General features: G+C 38.5%; 1 protein-coding gene across 2 annotated transcripts in view; it reads right to left on the reverse strand.

Annotated features, from left to right (window-relative positions):
• fndc3b (fibronectin type III domain containing 3B) overlaps positions 1-22,102 on the reverse strand; it is a 178,240-nt gene that overhangs the window by 114,412 nt on the left and 41,726 nt on the right. For both annotated transcript variants that reach the window (XM_012963399.2, XM_002931571.3), the window contains exon 3: positions 13,474-13,549. In XM_012963399.2, coding sequence (XP_012818853.2) covers positions 13,474-13,549 — 76 coding nt within the window. The remainder of the gene's footprint in view (positions 1-13,473; positions 13,550-22,102) is intronic.

Raw genomic sequence — 22,102 nt, forward strand, 5'->3', positions numbered from 1 at the left:
TAGTTGGTGTTTTAAATCACCTATCATATTTTTACAGTAAATATAATCAGGGGATTCACCTCATTTATATCAGATTCAAACCCGAGAAGGTATACAACTTATACACCATTTCAAACAGCACTGGGGGCTGGAAGGCATTGTGGAACATGGCCACAACTGGTGGAGTTTGGTCACAGTTAGAGGTAAGGAAGCATTGTTTAGGGACTGTACACCCCAAAGGGTTAAACCTTTCATGTTTGTGAATGTGTTTTTTGTTCTTTTGTAGAACTGTGAATTGTGACAAGTACTGTAATAGGGCATGCTTGAAAAAGAAATTTCTATTTCTGAAATGTTGCATGATTGTCCTATAGATGAATAATAAAATCTTTGGGTGCAGCAGTTACTTATTATATATAAATATATATATAACATAGAAGAAGGAGGGCACACACCATAAAAGTACTTGGCCTTCGTGCTGTGTACTTGATTGTGAACCACAGGGCAGGATGAACTCAGCACTCACAGCACTTGTTAGAAAATTTAAAAATCCTTTTATTTGTGCAATGAACATTTTGCTCACATACAGACTTTTATCAACATAAATAATTATTGTTATGCCCTGAATTTGGTCCTCCTGTAAGTGGGTTTCAGCAAAAGTAAATGACCTTGTGCCCACTGATTAATTGTCGGACTATCAAGTGCAGTGAGGCAACATTGCCAATAACTGTGCACAAGGGCCTGACTAGGGACAGGCTTGCCTCTATGTCTGAGCAACAGCTGGCGGTGCTTCTTGTCAGCAATATGAGCAATCGTTATGCATGCTGTGCCTAGCAACAGCACACGCCTTGGGCACTTTACAGATTCTGGGTGTAGGAGCACATTCACCAATACAGGATTAACTACTGGGACTGATCAGTGCCAAGGGAGGTTAAACAGCTCTGAGGGAGCACAATCGGTCAGTAAAGGGTTTTTTGCCTTATTTCCTTGTTTTTACTTTGCCGTTGCACTGATAATATATACAATATATAAAGATAGCAGATAGGTACAGGCCATCTTTGTAGAACAATAAATTAACATTTAAACCTTAGCCAGGAAGAAGTGACAGGAGCCCCTTCAGCAGAGCACTAATGCAGAAAGGAACACAGTGTAATTTTTGTGATGTATGAATCTACCTTTATTTGCACGTCAACAGACAAGTTCAAAATCCGATTAACTGGCCAGACTAAGACTAAGGGCAGCAGGAAGCTGTCGTCTCTCACTGTTTGCTCTGCCTCACTTCAAAGGCAATCCCCATCCATACTCCAGGAACAGTTTAACTTCAAAACATATCTTAGGCAAGCCCCTAAGGTAATATCAGCTCTGCTACCGAGTAATGGTTTTAGCAGACAATCTGGAGATTTTTTTATAGCAGTGAATCGCTACTGAACAAAACTAAAGGCAGGAGGAAACATTTATACCAGCAGGGAAATCTCTATGCTTCCTACTGCGGAAGAAAACCACAAGCTGAACAACAGCAAAAGTAATATAACATACCATACAAATGGTCACACATACACAAAGGGTAAATTCATAAGAAGACAATTTTCCTATTAGTAGCCAGTGGTTAGCACATCTACCTTGAAGTGCTGGGGCCCTTTGTTCGATTGCAACCTGGGCACTAGCTGCAAGGAGTCTTTACCCATGTCTACTTGTTTAAGTTTCCTCCAGATACCCCTGTTTCTGCCCAATCTGCAAAAACATATAGGCAGATTGGCTCCTGCTGAAACTGACCCTTAAAAGTGGCCATACACGTTAAGATCCGCTCGCTTGGCGAGCTCACAAAAGTAGATTCAAATCCCCCCTCTTGGAAGACCAGTATGCAAATCAGTTTTGGCACTTGACTAAAAGTATGAATGGCTACACATATACCTTTCAAATCGTGTCCATAATTCACACACTGACTTGCACAACATATATTTTACAATACATATAAAGCAGGCCTCACATTTGGCCTTGAAAAAGTTAAGCATGAAAAATCTTTTCCAAAGGTCCTTTAAGGTTCAGGCTGAGGGGATGAAAGGAATTCATTTAAAAAAAAAGCCCAATCTTTATTTCACACTTTTTTTCAGTCCATTGCATTCCAACAGAGGTCAAACTACATGGACTAAGGAGGCAGAATCACCCCAAGTTGAATTTAAATGTAAAGAGCAGATTTTTGCAGATGTGACTTTTTGGAATTTGTTGCTAAATGTAAAATCTACACAAACAAGCCTGCAGAAAACTTTGGAGCAAGTTTGAAGTTCTAGAAGCCAAGAAACAGACTAATTTCTCTAGGTATTAAACAATTATGGATTTTTAATGAGGGGTGCTTTATACAAAGGCAACAGAGCGCAATAAATATTGAAGAGATATTGTATATATTTGCAGTACTTTGCAGTTTTCAGCAATGGAAAGATGCCCTTTAGAATAAGTTTTTATTAGTTATATTTAGGGACACTGCATATATTGTTAAACATTTATTATGCCATGGATATTTTTCAGCCTCAGGGATATGTTAGTTAAATATTTGAACTGATCGATCAGTGACAGTCCAGCTAAATGTAAACAGAACCTCAATTCCATGTAAAACAAGGATTCCGATCAGTAAACTGAGTAGCTTTGACCTAAATGTCACAGGTCAGGCAAACACATATAGTCACATAAAAAAGACAGGTTAGGATAAAGACTACAGCAGGATGGATCACTGTCACCTCACATACACTGGAAGGGTTGCCTAAGGGCAGGATTAAGTAAACTGCACTTCTACAGAAATGGTGGCAAAATTGCTACAAAATGTTACAGTGGTCACATAGTACATTCTACGGCAGGGATCCCAACATTTTTTTACCCGTGAGCAACATTTCAATGAAAAAAAAGCTGGGGAGCAACACAAGCACAAAAACTTTCTTAGTAGGTGACCAATAAGGACTGGTTAAGTAGTTGCCCAAATGTGGACTGGCAGACTACTAGAGGCTGTTTAGCAGTACACATGGTCTTTATGCCTCCAAAACTTACCTCTAAGCCAGAAATTCAAAAATGGGCAGCTACTTTGAGGCCACTGGGAGCAACATACAAGGGGTTGGTGAGCAACATGTTGCTCCTGAGCCACTGGTTGGGGATCACTGGTCTATGGTAAGTAGTAGTAAAAAAATAAGGCTGATTTAATTCTTGGTTTCCTAGCCAATAATTTGACCATATTGGGGGTCTGCCCACTGGGAAAAGACTGCATCATGTCTCAATGTTGTCCTTTCTCAACGGGACTTTCACAGCTGCTCACCCAAAGCCAGTCACTTCTAAGATACTGGTCAGACAGGCTATTTTTTGGGCCAATTTGTAGATCATTTGTTCTATAAAGTCAGATGTCAGATAGTATAGCAAATTTTTAAATTATTTTTTGCAAGATTACAGGGAAAGTAAACCCTCAGAATCTTTTCCTTTGCCAATATGTTTCATAGTTCCTCAGGTAGTGTCAGATAGTCTATGTCAGCTTTAGCCTAATGTCATGTGCTACATTTATGCTGTTGCAGTGTCAGAAAAAAACTCGAAACCACTCCAATGCTTCCTATGTTCAGTTTGCACCTTGTTAATGTTCACACAATGATGAAATTGATTGTCTATACAGCTTCGGGTAAGATAACAAGGGTTGTGTGGCACTAGAGTTTGATCAGCCTAACCACAGGAGAGTCCACTCAAACTAGTGAATGTCTGACACGCATCTATATAAAGAAATATATATATATATAGTGCAACACACTTGACAGCTGTATCCTTTCTATGTCATTTTAATCTCTTTAAAAATAATGAGGAGGGGGTCTGTAAAAAATCTTATAAACTCATAACAAGCAAAGTCCAGCTAGAAGAGAATCACGTGGAACATTAAATTGATATACCAGTGCTTTTTTTAAGATATTATTTTTCTCCAGATATTTTGCTTACATTAGGAGCCAAGCAGGTACATAATATCATACATAGATTCTGTACATGAGCTGTAATGTAGACAAACAACATATCCTTGACTAATTGCTGTCTTTTGAACTGGGAAAAGTCTATTTAGCTCTGACCGGGACAATGAAGACAGACTGAAGATTACCACAGACCCTTATACTAAAACCGAAATCTCCTACAAACACCCATGTGTATAGCCCTTTGAAGTATCAGAGAATGTACTTCCAAATGTACATAGTAATATAATGATAACTTATACATCATTACTTCCGACAGCATCAGGCCTGCACGTGCACTGGCCACAAAACAAATACCCATGGGGCGAAGGAATAAGCATATGGTATGTGATGCTGGACATCACACTGCAAGGGTCACTTCTCCCACTATGAACCCAGTATTGTGCATATCCCCCATAAACCTTGCCCTGTAGAAGTATAATTCAAATTCATGGAGCCTGAAGAACAGCAGGCTACAATGACCGGCTGCAGGCTACAATGACCGGTTGCAGGTCACAATGATCTAAAGCAGTAATCGAGCCAGGCATCCTTGGTTCAGGGTTCAATGTCTATGTTACTCCCTCTCTTTAATACATCTATAACCTGATAAAAAAAATGTTTTATATGCTGTCAGGCATACTGGGAGATTTAGCCCAAGCCTTTCCTAATCCTCCATCAGCTTTTTTGATTTAAGGAGCCACATCTTTACACCCAAACTTGAGATGCACTATGCAACTAAGTTTGTTCCACAATTATTGGGGGCACTGCCTACAGTATTTCTCATTTGACCAGGGATTTAATGTGTGTGTGTTGAAAAGGCTGTTATCTAACCATCACTAAACAAAAAAACATTTGTGGGAAGGACGTATATAACTGATGGTTCACAATTTTTATTTACACAGAAAACACTATAAATTAAGGCACAGCAAAGGGTCACTGGGACCATTTGTGCTTCTAAAAGCCAGTAGGTAAGCATAAGCGTATGGGGTCTTTCTCTGGGCCTGCAGAAACACATTTTAACAGCCTTCATTTTAGTTTAGTTATCCCTTTTAAACACATTTGTCTCTATGCTATAAGGCAATATGCTCAGTTTTGCATTACATCATTCAAAGCTAGTGCCAAGTTAATCTCTTAAAACCATATAAAAGAGGAATACTCTTAAAAAGCAGTATATAGACCCAAACTGATCTATGACAAAAACAAAGTGAGCTACAAAATACATCTATCAAAACCACTGACACAAAATTATATTAAACAAAGTCCAATAATATTAACCAAGATATTTACACAGTTAATCTGGGTTAAAAAAGGGAAAAGTCCATCAAAGTTTAGCTCCTCCAAATGTACCCCAGTGCCAATATATACACACACACACTCTCACCAACCTATCTATTTACTCACATATATAAACTATATAGTTTATATATGTGAGTAAATAGATAGGTTGGTAAGAGTGTGTGTGTGTATATATTGGCACTTAGAGATTTAGATCAATACAGCCTTGGATACTATACTTTAATCAATTAATCATCCAAGTCCCTCTTAAAGGCATTAAGAGAATCTACCATCACAACATCACCCTCCAGGGAATTCCAAAACCTCACCACCTTCACAATGAAGAACCACCTAAGTTGGTTGAGAGAAATTTGTGGAACCAATTGAGAACCCTGATTTCCAACAATGCAAGTGGCCTGCAGCCACCTTGCCTGGGCAACTGGGTGAAGTGTAAGTGTATATATTTTCTTTTTTTCTTTTTTCTCTAACTTTTTAATGTCTCGTGAGTGATGTCACGCTTTGCGATTAAGTGACGCCACTCTCAGGATACAATGTCGCTCCCAGGATGATGTCACCTCCAGCAATTACAGGGTTGGTTTCCCAGAAAAGCCCCTCTCAGGGAGAAATGCAGGATAGAAGGTCTGGAATGGGCACAAATCTGCCCAACCAGACAGGCACAGGTCTCTAGCACATTCATACTGCTAGATAAAAAAAGAAGGGCATTTTGGCATATATGAAATTAAGTCAGGGTTTTCTCATTTTACTACTGGCAAGTTCCTGCATATTTGGGCAATTCTCTGAACTTCGCTCATATTCATTTTCTAACTCCATAGGTTTAGTAATTCACTTTTTAACCGTCTCCTTGGCAGTACACTGAAGCTGCTCTGTTTTGCTTCTTTTGTAGGAGGCCACGTCAGCAGGAAACCCTGCTGGCTGCCAGGTCACATTCATAACTGTCTAGAGCAGCCAGCAAGCAGCACAGTTCTGTTCTTTTCCCTTCCACAAGCACACAGTGCTCCAAGTCTGGAAAGAAAGTGCAGCCCAGAATCATGCACACAAACTGAAATTTCCATTTCCCATCTGATGTTGTGCGAGGTTAAACTATTCCTTGTTTCGATTGTGTCATTATAGGAACCGCATTGAGATGAACGCAATTAAACTACAAATGTCAATGCTGGCTTTTCCTACATACTATTGAGCTAAAAGTACATGGGCACAGATGATGTGCAAAGTTTGTTATTCTTAACTTAATAAGCAGGCCATGTACTCATGTGTGGGGCCCAATTAAATGGCTTTCTGATCAGTCCCCTCATACAGACACCATGTCATTGGCCACATTAGTGTTCTTATAGTTACATAGTTACATAGGGTTGAAAAAAGACCAGTGTCCATCAGATTCAACCCATCCAAGTAAACCCAGCACACCTAACCCTCACCTACCAATCTATACACTCACATACATAAAATATAAATACAACCACTAGTACTAACTGTAGATATTAGTATCACAATAGCCTTGGATATTCTGATTGTTCAAGAACTCATCTAGGCCCCTCTTAAAGGCATTAACAGAATCTGCCATTACCACATCACTAGGAAGGGCATTCCACAACCTCACTGCCTTCACCGTGAAAAACCACCTACGCTGCTTCAAATGGAAGCTCCGTTCCTCTAATCTAAAGGGGTGACCTCTGGTGCGTTGATTGTTTTTATGGGAAAAAAGAACATCCCCATCTACCTATAATCCCCTCTAATGTACTTGTACAGAGTAATCATGTCCCCTTGCAAGCGCCTCTTTTCCAGAGAAAACAACCTCAACCTTATCACTGACTGAGGCCACACTGCTCAAAGGGTGCCCTATAACAAGGCTGTCCAACTAGAGGCCTGTGAGGCAAATGCAGCCCCCACAGGATTTTTTTGGCCCTTAATATGCCCATTGACTGCATTTATTCTTATAATCATATATAAAAATCACCAAAGAAAAGTGGCACTGCTGAAAACTGCTGGGTGCAAAAGGACTTAGCCCGTTGGTACAGGCTAACATACAAAAATCCACCAAACATGTCCTGCACTCAAAACACTTTATTGTTAAAAACAAGTAGAAAAACAGGCAACGTTTCAGAGCATCCCACTTCTTTATCAAGCCATATATATATATATATATATATATATATATATATATATACACACACACACACACACACACAGCAAGCTATCTGGTTGAGAGCATTTTTGATTCAGTTTCACCATTCACACAATAAATTACATCTCCATTCAGCCCATGAAGTCACAGGGAAATTGCTTGCATATAATTCCAGCATACATATATGGAAGCGGAAAGCAAAAATTCTCAGTCCTTCAGATGCAGTCATCGCCAAAAAATGCACTATGACGTGTTCACACAATGGTGGCAATGGGTGATCGTAATGGCAGTGTTAAGTGATCCACTGTGGGTAGTGGGTGTTGAGACCATTGCTACCAAAATATTACCCAACTTGCTATATACAGGATAGTTACAACCTGAGATTTGCTGATTGACTCACACAAAAATGGTATAGCCTGAACACATTAACCTAGCACAGGGTTGTAATCAAGGCCTTATCAACTGCCTGTCTGGTGACCGAGCAGGGCACTCCTGTGGTTATGGCAGGGTCTGGCTAGTAATTAAGAACTGAGTAAGCCTCTGTATGAACATCAGTGTGACAGACTTCTTAGCAGTGCAGTACATAAACATTCAAGGTGAGATATTAGGGAACATAAAAATCTTCCAGAGATTAGAAAGTTGGCTTAAAGACTCCTGTCTTAAGTTCCAGTAATAAAATAGAAACATTTAGCATACTTTTCTATTCCCCAAATGCTTTTTTTTAAGATAATTTCCTTTTAAAGCAGCAGCTCCAGCAGTTTTAATATTCATGTAAAATAATTAGGCAATTATCTATAACTGTCTACAATTTCTTCCAGGTTTTTAAGCAACTTTATAGACTGTATAGTATTTACTTACTGAATGTACTTTTTACACTATACATGCACACACATGTTGAAATAATGCATATCAGGCCAGTCTAAAGGAAGTCATTAATCATCCAGCAGAATGAGCCACGTGGAGGCCACTTGGATATCAAGATCAGCTCTAAACTAACACTGCAAAGACATCTATATTAGAGCACCAAAGGCAATTATGTTACTTCATAGAATTCTTAAAGGGAAACTCCTTTTCCTAAATGACAGAATTTTTTTGTATGTGTATGTAAATAAATATATATAAAAGTAATGTACGTAATACAGTCCAAAGTCCAAATGGTGCACATACACCAATACTTATATAATATGAAGGCTAAATGCCAAAGACAAAATACAGTAGGGCTTGTTTACTTTTGCAAGTGCAGTGTGCAAAGTGTAATTTTTACCCACAATGCAGTGTTTGTCCCTATACATACAGCATAATTGCATCAAAACAAACATAAATACACTAGAAGCATATCAGATAAAAGTTGAGACTAAAAATTTCAGAGTAAGGGTTGTGCATACAGTGTTTTATTAATCTTCCAAGATTCGATAGCAAAAGCAGAGGTTAAAACACAATTGAAAACATTCCTTGGAATTCAGTTGCACACTACCATCAGTTTATAAAGGCTTATCAATATTTGGCCATAATTTACAGTAAGGATGCACCAAATCCACTATTTTGAGATTCGTCCAAACCTCGAATCCTGCGTAAAGGATTCGCCCGAATACCAAATTAAATCTGAAAAATACATATGTAAATTAGGACATGGAAGGGTTTGTGTGTGGTGAAAAATTTTCAACTTCTGTGTTTATTTGACAAAAAGACACGTGATTTTAATGGTTCGTCCAAATCCCAATCCTGCTGAAAAAGGCAGAATTTTGGCTGAAACCCTGAACTAAATCTTGGATTTGGGGCATCCCTAATTTACAGTAAATAAGCCTAAGGGGCATATTTATCAAATAGTGAACCAAGAGCTTGGTAGTATTTAAAGTAATATACACAGGCAACTGACAAAGGGGCACACCCCAAAACGTTGTGTATTCTACATGACATAATAAACCACAGGAGTTTGCTGTGCTGAATGGTTTCCATCTGCAGCTTGAATTCGTGTTTGATTTGTGTTTCTTTGAAACTAAGTTTAACATCTTTATCAAAAAGTGAAATTGAAACTTGCTACAGTCCGCTAGAGTGAAATTCTGCATCAATTGCTCTTTGATAAATATGCCCTTAAAAGTGTTAAAATGATTGGCCCAGTAAAATGGATTCTGCTGGCAAGGGTAAGCCTCTAGTACTAACAGCCTGCATTTACAAACCATAAAATGCCAATTACTTATTTTTTTGGAACAAAGAAAATTTGTGCCAAGAGAAACCCAGACAGGACTGCTTGGAAAACACAAGATAAGAAGTTAAAAACATAGCTCAAGATGGATAAAAATGACTGGAAATCTGAAGTGGTACAGGCTGGTAGCCTTAAATAAAATAAACTTTTGGAATGCAAGTCTTCTCCACTAGGCACCAATATAAATACAATAAGACTCCTCACATTTCCAAATGCGACTCATGCAAGCAAATGTTTAGTGTCTTCTACATTATATCGCATAGATTTTTTTTACAAAAACTTTAATGGCTACAACTTTAGGCATCTTTTTTTAGAATTTAAATCACATTAATTGACACAAAAATACCTGCTCCATTTTTTACTGAACTTATAGTAGTATCAGCAAATGAAAGAGACACAAAATAGAGGAATTTGGTAATGCTGTTACATGGCTTAGGATTAAAGTACATCTGTAGTACTGTTTTATCTTCTTATTTAAGATAATCTTAGTTGAGCTTTCAATAAAATGCCTTTAAAAACACATTACAAAATCATTATGACCGTTCATCTCCCATAGGCACATTAACCGCAATAAAGATGTGCAATGGGATCGTTTCATGTGCCTCCTCTTTATTTTTACAATTTCAGCCCTATCCAGCTAGAATAGAATACATGGGTGGAACATTACATTGTACTCATAAATGGTGCTTTTTACAGCAATCTGTCTTTATACAATGTGCTAGTAATTTCATGTAAGTTATAGGGAAAGCTTTTCAGCTGCAGGTGGAAAATCTGACGGTGTTTCTATCTAGACTCCAAAAGTACCAAAAGTATGTGAATAATCATCAATATACTTAATATATCAGTGCCAATGCCACTTCAAATCTAAAGATAATTGGCCAATAACAACACAGTCATATAGGTATCCTAATACAGTCACTGCATATATAAATTAGGTTCTCATACATCACTTTCCAATCCCATACAACATTGCCTTCTACATAATATACCAAAATAAACAATGTAGCCAGTTTCATTAACTTTCCCGTCTACTCATATTCCACTGTCTGGCACTGGAAACAATTTCACTGCCTCATAAAATATTCCTCTAAATATCTATATAGCTTCTTTGCTACTTAAATTATGTGTCAGCTACCATTTACAGTTTTTATTCGCTCATTCAAGTTAACTTCACAGCTGCACCCAACTTTTGGACAAATTGACAAATTACTCCATACACTCACTACTATTTCAAATGGCTGAAGTACATGCCAAAAAAAGGTCACAATTGGCCTTTAAGAATTGCTGAAGGTCTTGACTGGTGATGGCCGGGAGTGGGGATACCCCAAAAGTGAACCTTTATTATACAAAATCCCAATAAATTGTCCAGAGGTTCAGAATGTGTTGTGTTAATCAAATCTAATATTTTCAACCAAACAAATGCTTATGAAGAACACATTTGTTTTTATAGAAACACCCAACTGCTGCTCACAAAAGTTAATTTTAGAAGGAGAAAAGGGAAATATAGTCCTACTCTCCACTTGGGCTCAAGTGTAGGCTTAATTCACACTGATAAAAAAAGCTATATTATAGATTTTGGCAGGAACAGCATATGAGCGAGATTTTTGAGAGAAGAGATTAAGCAGGAATCAGGTTGGAAGAATGTATAACTGGCAGGAGGACCTAGCAACTGAAAGACATCCTTGGATAAACAAAGAAGAAAAGTGAAAAAATGCCTGAATCAGACATGGCACACTTAGGTGGACTTGCCTGGAAACGAATAACTAGGTTATAAAATGGAAAGTATGTCCTGTTTAAAAGAAGTGTTTTTAATTACCCCTAACTACACAACAATATACAATGGTTTCATTTATTTTGTGCAAAAGGCATAAGCTGGAGCCTTGAGTCGTAGTTAGTAGGAGAATAGCTTTTATTACCACTGTACTGTTCTGCATTTCAAAGAGACAATCCAAAAACTGTATTCATGTTTAGTGCTTTTGTGCCTGGAGAGAGTCAAGAACAGCATCCAGACACAAGACAGGTAACTGGATTTAGTCACAGGGAGGCAGTGCCTGAAGGGCATACTGGGCAGAAAAACAAAACAAACAATTTGTAGTTATAGAGATTCAGTGCCTGAAGGCAGTTACTTTAAGGGGCAGATTTACTAAGACACGAATGCTGGGAGCGTTCATTCGAACGCTGCAAGCATATTTTCGCCGAACTTTGTGTGTCTTATGCGACCTTTCCGACGCCCGCGCAAATTTTTCCCGCTGTTTTCAATCGTTCCGTATGAAAATTTTGTGACTTTCGGATCACCAATACGATATTATCGTGACTAATACGATTTTTTGTAAGCATTTTTGTGATATTTGCGATGTTCAGAAATTTCCGTTTTCAATACGAATTTGTCCCATTCGGAATTCGAACTCGCGTTTTCATGAATGTGCACCTTAGTGTACCAGAGAGAAAGTCAAGACAGTTAGAAATATCTGTTTTCACAAAACACCTTTAAGCTGGGGGAGTTTGGTGTTGGGAAACAGCTTAGAGACTTGCAGTAGTTTCAGCTTGGACAGTGGTTTGGACAGAGACCTTCAACCCAAAAAAAAAAAGACAATCACCAGCCCATCTCTTTGGCTAGGAGGAGGCATTCACTCCAGAGAGAAGTCCTATCTGGCTATCCTCTTTATGAGAAATACTCTCCTGGCTAAGGCTATTGCAAGTCTCTCTGCAGCCGGCCATTCCCCAACCACTTCAACTTTAGCACAAGTCAAATCTGTACACGTAGCCCAACATTACCAACACTAATCAACAGTAATTGACCTGATACACAATTAAATATCACTGTCAGCATTGAAACATTTTAAAGCACACACAGAGCAAACATATAGCTGCCAGGTGGCTAAGTATTCTGAATGTCATCTGATGACTGACTACAGTTTTTGCATCCCAGCAAGACCATTTTCAGAAAAAAACTTCATGGTCCAAGTAGAAAAGCATTATTCTAAACTTATGCAAGTTTAAAATTCCTGCCTCTTGGCGACACCGCTCACAGGCCTGTACATGCCTCAGGCAAAGTCAGTAATCTTCAGCAGCATTAAGCTGAGCTAAGGAGAGTGGGCGCATGAAATGACACCTCTCTTCTAATTCATCTGAAAGAGATACTCTTCAGCCAAGCATAATGACACTGAACATACCCTCCAATGCTGTTGATACACATGAGTGAGTGTTAGCGATTCTAAACTGGCCCAGGATAAAAAAAGTTAAAACAAATATTAGAATACTAACAATTCCCATATGTGTAAACGTGCATGGCATTTGGAGGGTTCTCTGGCTAAAAAGTGCCAGTATTGCTGCTGTCAGCTATTTCCTAACTGAACAGGAGGGAGCAATGGCAAATTCTGGCATTTTACCAGGAGAAATATGGCAAAGGAGAAAAGTCCTTGTGTGCCATCGCATTTAAGGTACACATTTGATTAGGGGTTTCCTTTGGAGGTGAGCAAAGCAAAATACAATTTGTGGTACCACTGAAATGCAATTCCCACCATCTACAAAGCCTTTGGCTGTTGGATGCTGTAAGCTCTATTTCAATAACAGTTGCCACTGAAAAGTTACCTTGCCTGACAATAAACAATATCCCCCATTTATGCCCAGTTCCTCAGCACACGGGGGATTAGGTGCCCCCCTTTTTTCACTCCCCTGTTTACATCTTGCTAAAATTCCATAAACCAATAACTGAGATTTGTAATTACTTTATTATCATTGTCAATTAAGTCATTGCACTTGTTTTTTTTCATATTATCCATCTGTAGATGAGTAAAGCAAGTATTCATACAATGCAGGATTCAGCACAAAAGAAACAAGATGTAAGCAAAGATGAATCAGATAGATTTCAGTTTATGAAAAGAAAACGTCTTGCACAGCTTCAGGCTCCTTACCTGGAATGCACTGCAGAGTCCCATCTTCTGCCCTTATTGTGAAGGTTTCTCCTGGGTTAACCTGAACTAGAATGACCTGTCAAAATAAGATGAAAACAGTGGTTCAAAACAATGCAACATGTGCAGTCTTTCCTGTAAGGGTTTTTTTTACCTCATTTGCTAGCGAACGTTCTTTGGTGCTGGGTTCCAGCTCAAATATATCACTGTTAATGTCCCTGTCATACTTTTCAGTGCTTTAATTTAATAAAAACATGGTATAAAGACTAAAAAGAACCAACAAATAATTGTGTAAAAATAACTGTTTGTCAAATTCCTACAAGATATTCTTCTTGATGATACTCATTAGCCTACCTTCTTTTATCGTCTGGCTGTGCCCTCTTGTTCAAGAACTCTGTATTTAACATGCTGCTTTCTTAAACATCTAGTATACCATCTCTAATTTGCTTTGTTTTAATATGTATATATTAGGGCTCTGGCACATGGGGAGATTAGCCGCCCGCGACAAGGGGTGTCGCAGGCGACTAATCTCCCCGTGTGCCAGAGCCCTTAAGAGGCTTATGCAATGTAGAGAGCAAAGTTTGCTGCAGTTCTTATCAGCTTTATCAGCCAATCAGCAGGTAGCATTGTAAATTGTAGGCTCTTTTGGGCAGGGCCGTCTTCACCTCTTGTATCGGTTATTGATTGCTTTATATGTTACTCTGTATGTCCAATGTATGAAACCCACTTATTGTACAGCGCTGCGGAAGATGTTGGCGCTTTATAAATAAATGTTAATGTAATGTAATGTAGCATTTACTGCCCCCCTGTTTAAAAGCAGACATTTTGTTGTTTGCTATGGGCTACTGCAAACTTTGTGCCTTTTATTACACTTGGGGGTAAGTTCCTGAATTTGTACCAATATACTATTTGAGTCTTTTCTACATTCTAATTTGTTAATGTTGTTTTTGGATTAGCTTTCCTAAAGAAAGCCAGGAACAACCAAACTATGCAAATACACAAAAAAGAAGAGCAAGAAATAACTCGGCTTTGTCTGCACTTTGATGTGATTAGAAACAAAATGAAAATCTCCTTATATATCCATATATATTTTGTTTATTTGTTTATAGGGCTTAACAATATCATCTTAGGAGAATGCCGAAGGGGTTTGAGAAACATTTATACCCATTATGGTTTCCTAAATACTCTCCAAGGACATTTCCTAGTTTTGACTCTTTATCCCTAGAAATGTTTGTCCATGGGAAGAATGTTTGTGGATTGTAAAGCTGACCAACGTAGCATAAAAGTTTTGATGCTTAGAGCTCCAGAAACCAGTCCCCAGAGTCTCTTCACACTTAGTAAACTGAGCGGGGAGCCTCAAAGCCTTGAATGGGGTAAAAGGTAAGCGATTAAAGTCACTTGGGGGTGCCTAACATTTTGGTACCCCCAAGTGACTTTGCCTTTCCTTCTCCTTTAACCTGTGTTTATATGCAGGCAGAGCAACAGTCACATCTTCCATTACCCTATCAAGAATGCTTGTCAGTAGTGCATTGTTAACTAATGACTCATGCTGGAATCAACCAATCTGAGCTAATGAAATCTGTCAGCAACTCACAACATGCGTGTTTTTCTTGCAGCCAAAATAAAATGTTAACTTAAAGAATTCACAAATAAACTCTTAAACATCTAAACAACTGTAAAAAAAAAATAAAGAAGAGTTCAACAGATTTTTTCTTTATATTTTCAAACTATTAACTTTCCTGGTTGTTGCTAATATACAGGGTATAAGGGGTATTTTGTTTAAATACTGAGAAGTTAATATTATAAAAAGTTCCAATTTGGCTACTGGTCTAACAACCTATAGCAAACAATCCAATCAGCAGGTAGTTTTAATTATTCAGAAAAAAAACTCCGACTGGTTGCCAAGGGATACTAGACCTGGAGAAATGTTGCACCTTCTATTGCTTCCCGCCGTTAATGTTGATTTATTTGTAACAGTCCTTTACCCAGTAAATGGTTTAACTTTTTTTTCCTTTTTTATACTTTTATTTGTACGCTGGGAGCTTTTCCAGACACTGAAGAAGAACACATAATTGAAGTTCATTTGATACATCTGGGAAGCGTTTCTCTAATATTTGTTTGCACAATATTTATATTTTAGAAGTAAAACTATTTCACTTTAACTCCAGAACAGTAGAAAAAATTAGGTTATGGGCGAAGGTTTAAATCAGCAATGTTTTGGTTTACAATATAAACCAAATATATGTATATTATTACATGTTATGGAAAGTGCAATTTATGGCCCAGTTTGGCCACAGGACCATTTCTGTCATACCCTGGGTAACTAGGATACTGCCCCTTCTGGGCTCTTTAAATTGAATTATAAACATACTAGGAGCAAGGCCATCTCAATAAATGGATAAAAAGGGGCATTTGCCCAGGGCCCACCAGGAAGGGAACCTACTGGCACACTTTCATCTTGAATAGCATTTGACAGAAGTCAAAACTGGACAAGCTCTACAGTATGGTTCATATAACTGACTTGCCTGTGGCATCAACATTTTGTCATTTTTCTCCTCCCATTACTGTTGGTCCAGGGCAGCACACCTGGGGATCATGTCTGCTTCAGCATTTCTTTACTTCCTGCCTATTTTTTAATAAACTTTAATTCATGTGCTTGAGGTCTATTCTATCACATATTTTGTAAAGAACTATGGGCCTACCCATGAAAATTTGCCCAGGACTCACTGGTATCTTAAAGAGGCAGTGCTAGGAGTGGGGTGGAAGTTGATAGATAGCTTGTTGCTAGCTTGTTAGTGAGACAATGAGAACAGCCTAGGCTCTTTATTGTAGAAACTTTACCTATGACTATAAACAACTATAACAGAAAATAAATAAATAAATACACTCCCATAGATGCAGCATAAGCAAATTATTTGGCCCTCCCCTATGGACCCTATAATCTAAGTAGGGAAGTGTAACAGTATATCAAAGGAAGAAGTTATGGATAGACAGTTGAAGTGGTATAGTAGGTGCTATGGACACAGCATATTGGTATTTGTAGCTTAGGAGACCAGTGAAGTTGATGCATCAGGGTGGATGCATCTGAAGTGGTGATGAAAAAATACTGGAATGTGCAGTAAAAATGTATTCCAAAGATGTGGGTGATAAGTGCAAAGGAAATATTTGCAGTCCCCATCAGTTACTGAACTGTGCACCAAATGCAGAAGCATATACTGTATTTACTGTATGTGACCTGTGGTAGTTCCATCTTAATTCCGCAGTACATATACCCCCAAAAGGCCACTTTGCCTTGTAGAAAATGGTGTGAGAAATAGGTGCAGCTAAGGCTGATCCCTGTTGTGGTCTGACTGAGCAGGAATTTAGATAAAATTATTGTATTTTGATGCACAATGTTGGTAGGTATGAAACATGTATTTTCCATAAGTCTCTCTGTTGGATGCTTATCTTTATTTATAGGGAAAGTGTGGCAGGTATATAACAAACATATTCCTTCAATTGTATGCCACTCACTGTGTTAGTCCTATCAGGCAGAGGAAGAAGATAATCCCTAGAGATGACAAACCACATTCCTTTTCTAAAGTACTATAACTCTGGTCAATAGTATCAGTAAAAAAGAATCCCATACTGTTATTAAGATAAACTTAATATTTCAGATTTTATAGCCAAAACTAAATCACAACAAAATCTGGACATAACGTTACCACAACGACCATATTCTTTTAAGTTTAAAGTGGTTTATTAAGTAGCAATACAAAGTTCAGTACAGTTTGATGCCTGAATATAAACCAATCTGACTTGTAGTCTAAACAAGACCAGTCACAGCAAAACTATGTAAACTGAAGAAATATATTTTTACTTTGATTTGTATATGTATTGTAATCTTACATTAATATTATTCCAAAGACATAAATATTGTTGATGCGTATATTGAGAATCTAATTAAAGTATGCTTTTGGGGAAATATTTGCAATATGCAGCCCTCCTGCTGATGTTGGTACAGTTCCCAGTACCCTACCTCATGTAAAATCTGTTCCACAAAAGCTCAAGGGCCACATATTCAATATACTTGCTTCAAAAGTAGATGTATTAGTGCCACCACTGTGTTCTTGCTGAGTACTTATTCAGCCTACCTCTCCTGACTGCATCATTCTGCCCTTACTGATGATGAGAAAACACTGCAAAATAGTTTTAGTATACCTGTCATACACATCTTGCATACCTGTAAATCATGATGTTTTAGGCAATGCCCAAGATGCACACTGTACACACCCATATATGAAAAGCCACACTACTGAACCACCTGGCCAGATATAAAAAGTCCCTACAAAGTGAGTTCCACTAGTCCCACCAGAGGGGCAAGTGGAAGGTTTTAGTGTCAGACTGTGTCTCCTAGGATCCACCAGAGAATGTTACATCCTTGGCCCACCCTCAAAGAAATGAGATATAGATAGTGTCTAATGGGATACTGTATGTTTTTATAAAGGCCCATGATGGCAGTAAGGATGGGTTGATTATCCTAGGCTGGGGCCCACCAGGAGATCCTCTGGTACTGCGGTACTAAGTGCAACTTCTCTTCTCCACTGTTGCAGAAAACACCATATGTGACATAAAATTCTTCTTATTAAAATAATACCAGAACAAATCAAAAATATAAAATGTTGCCAGTCATTGCTGTCTGCTGTATATCTAGCTCTGTGTATACATTCTTATCAAACAGAGACTCAATCGCTGTGCAACATCTACTGAGAGTTTGATTGAGACAAACATGACCTAGAATGATCTAAGTTTTGTGCCATTTCCATTGATTTACTGTAGGTCTCAGCAGGTTCTGCCAGGAAAAGTACTGTAACTTTGTTATCCTAATCAATAAATGTTGTTAGTAACAACACTGATTAACAAAGGGGTGAAGTACTGCGGTAAAAACACACATATTTTCCAAACTCTAGTTTAAAGGGGAGTTAATATTTATTTATAACTTATTTGTACTGCTATGCTACCATAATAAAAAGCCTTATTTAGAAAGGTATCCAGACCCCAAAACGTTACTGCTCCAGTAACGAAGTCCTTTATATTTAGCTTTTGGGGTTTATCATTAACAAGGTTAATCGCCCTGGGTTGCAGGGTATGCAAATATATATCAAGTACCCTGTGCCCCCACGCAGGACACATCATTTTACATACCATAATAAATAGGCCCCTAAGTGTATTATTTCCTGGATGCAATGAAGAGAGGGGGTTACACTGAAACTGAGTTTTGGCAGCATGGCATTTTTATTTCTGTAAATTTCATTCCCTTTAAAAAAAAAATTCACTTTTTATTAGAACAGAGACTTTACTGATATACCATGCCTGACAGCAGGTTACAGAATGCTACTAAAAAGGATTAGTAACACCAAAAAATTAAATGCAATATCTGTTATTTTTGGTCTGCTGAGTTTAGCCATCTTTTTAATCTACTCTCTAAACAGAGTCTTGTTTGGGTTTGTATTGTGTTCAGTGAAGCCTTAGATAATAAATATTCATGATATCCCAAGCCCTGAAAAAGAAACTACATATCTCTTAAATAAAAGTATAACGCTATCTAGAAGCAAATTTAACCAAGTTATTAATGAAAGGCAGAGACAGTTGAGGTTGTGCACTGTTGGTAACAAACCACTCCAGAGGTCTAGGGCTTATTTATACACAGGAGGCAAATTTGCACCTGGGCAGTAACCGCTGATTAATTATTTTTTTTTAGCAAGCTGCAGGTTAAATAATAAAATAAATTATTTGATTGGATCCCATGATGTACTGTCCCGGTCAAATGTACCCAGTGTTTATAAATGGCTTAGACTGTAATATCAAATTTGCATGCATACTTTTATGTAAAAAACAAAAATCATATCTGCCTGTGGGTAGGTGTCACCAGTGTACTTAAGAATGACAAAACCAGATATATTTTACTAGATATTTAGCACTTTTATGTATTATAGATATAAAATTGCAGCTTGAGGTGAGTCCATGTTTCTCCTCCAATGTGATATGGCAAAGCCACAAAATGACTTGACTCAGTTAATAACAGCAAACAAACTTAAAAGATCTTAAGATGTAAATTAGTTTACAGAGCCAGTAATGGAAACAGGTTTTCCATGCATTAACCTGCACTAGTAAATAGTGTGTTTGTTTTAGAATCTTTAAAACTGCATTTATGAAAAAGCTATTACAGTGAAACCTCAATTTTACATACCCTGATTTTACGTTTTCCTGCATTTTACACCATTGTTTTGTGGTCCCACTAATATATAACACATATAAACTTCCCTGATTTTACATTTTCCCATGCACTAGTAAATAGTGTGTTTGTTTTAGAATCTTTAAAACTGCTTTTATGAAAAAGCTATTACAGTGAAACCTCAATTTTACATACCCTGATTTTACGTTTCCTGCATTTTACACCATTGTTTTTTGGTCCCACTAATATATAACACATATAAACTTCCCTGATTTTACATTTTCCCAGATTTTGCACCATTTTTTTCTGGTCCCCTGAAAAACGTCAAATGGGGTTTCTACTATATGTAGCAAATGGGTGCTGCCATTAAGCATGTAGGCCCCACATTTGCAGAACAGATAGTCGTTCAAAGACAATGGCTTTAATTCTCACGTGGCTGTAAATAGGGGTCAAATGTAATTCATACGCACCTACATGATAAAAACCCTTCTCAAACTACTGAACTCTGTATCAGTAAAACCTGGCATCCCAAGTATTCTGAATAATATCCAAATACCATCACATTCCTGTACTACATCCTTTATGTTGTATATAATACATAAGCAATATACTTAGGGTAAGATCACCTAATATGCTTTGTTTTTAGTTATAAAGTCATATGAAAAAGTTTGGGAACCCCTCTCAGCCTGCATAATAATTTACTCTACTTTCAACAAAAAAGATAACAGTGGTATGTATTTTATTTCCGAGGAACATCTGAGTACTGGGGTGCTTTCTGAACAAAGATTTTAGTGAAGCAGTATTTAGTTGTATGAAATCAAAAGTGAAAAACTAGTTGTTACCCTTGTAATTTTGCAAATTTGAATGCATGTAACTGCTCAATACTGATTACTAGAAACACCAAATTGGTTGGAATAGCTCCGTAAGCCTTGAACTTCATAGGCAGGTGTCCAATCATGAGAAAAGGTATTTAAGGTAACCAATTGCAAGTTGTGCTTCTGTTTGACTCTCCTCTGCAGTGACAGCATGGGATCCTCAAAGCAACTCTCAAAAGATCTGAAAACAAATATTGTTCAGTCTCATGGTTTAGGGGTTAAGAGCTTTGGCACACGGGGAGATTAGTCGCCCGCGACAAATCTCCCTTGTTGCGGGCGACTAATCTCCCCGATATCCCACCGGCGAAATTGTACATCGCCAGTGGGATGGCATACGCCTCGAGGGGCAACTTCGGCAAATGCGCCGCCGCGTATGCTATGTCATATCGGGGAGATTAGTCGCCCGCAACAAGGGAGATTTGTCGCGGGTGACTAATCTCCCTCGTGTGCCAGAGCCCTAAGGCTACAAACAGGCCCGGATTTGTGGAAAGGCCACAAAGGCCCGGGCCTAGGGCGGCAGAAGTTTAGGGGCGGCATGCCGCCCCGCCGCAAGAACATTTTTAAATTTGGCTCCCATGCGGAGCAGTTGGGACCTCTCCCCACTGCTCCGTATGGGAGTTTAAAGGAGCATTTGCGCATGCGCACTGGGGAGCGGGAGCGTTCGCGCATGCGCAGAGGAGGACAGCTACAGGGGCGGCCTCGGGGCGCCTCACAGAGAAATCCGGCCCTGGCTACAAAAAGCTATCTCAGAGGTTTAAACTGTTTCAACTGTAAGGAATGTAATTAGGAAATGGAAGGCCACAGGCACAGTTGCTGTAAAACCCAGGTCTGACAGGCCAGGAAAAATACAGGAGCGGCATATGAAGGATTGTGAGTGGTTACAGACAACCCAAAGATCACCTCCAAAGACCTGCAAGAACATCTTGCTGCAGATGGTGTATCTGTACATTGTTCTACAATTCAGTGCAATTTGCACAAGGAGCGTCTGTATGGCAGGGTTATGAGAAAGAAGCCCTTTCTGCACTCATGCCACAAACAGAGTCACTTGTTGTATGCAAAAGCTCATTTAGACAAGCCACAGTCATTTTGGAACAAAGTGATTTGGACTGATGAGACAAAAATTGAGTTATTTGCGCATCTGCATGGTGGAAAAAGAACACCGCATTCCAAGAAAAACACCTGCTACCTACTGTCAAATTTGGTGGAAGTTCCATCATGCTGTGGGGCAGTGTGGCTCGTTCAGGGACTGGGGCCCTTGTTAAAGTCAATTGTCAGATGAATTCAACCCAATATCAACAAATTCTTCAGGATAATGTTCAAGCATCAGTCACAAAGTTGAAGTTACACAAGGGTTGGATATTTCAACAAGACAATGACCCTAAACACAGTTGGAAATCTACAAAGGCATTTATGCAGAGGGAGAAGTACAATATTCTGGAACGGCCGTCACAGTCCCCCGACTTGAATATCATCGAAAATCTATGGGATGATTGGAGGCAGGCTGTCTATGCTTGGCAACTATCCCATTTAACTGAACTAGAGA

The sequence above is a fragment of the Xenopus tropicalis genome, chromosome 5, assembly GCF_000004195.4.
Source record: "Xenopus tropicalis strain Nigerian chromosome 5, UCB_Xtro_10.0, whole genome shotgun sequence".
In the NCBI taxonomy this organism is placed as follows: domain Eukaryota; kingdom Metazoa; phylum Chordata; class Amphibia; order Anura; family Pipidae; genus Xenopus; species Xenopus tropicalis.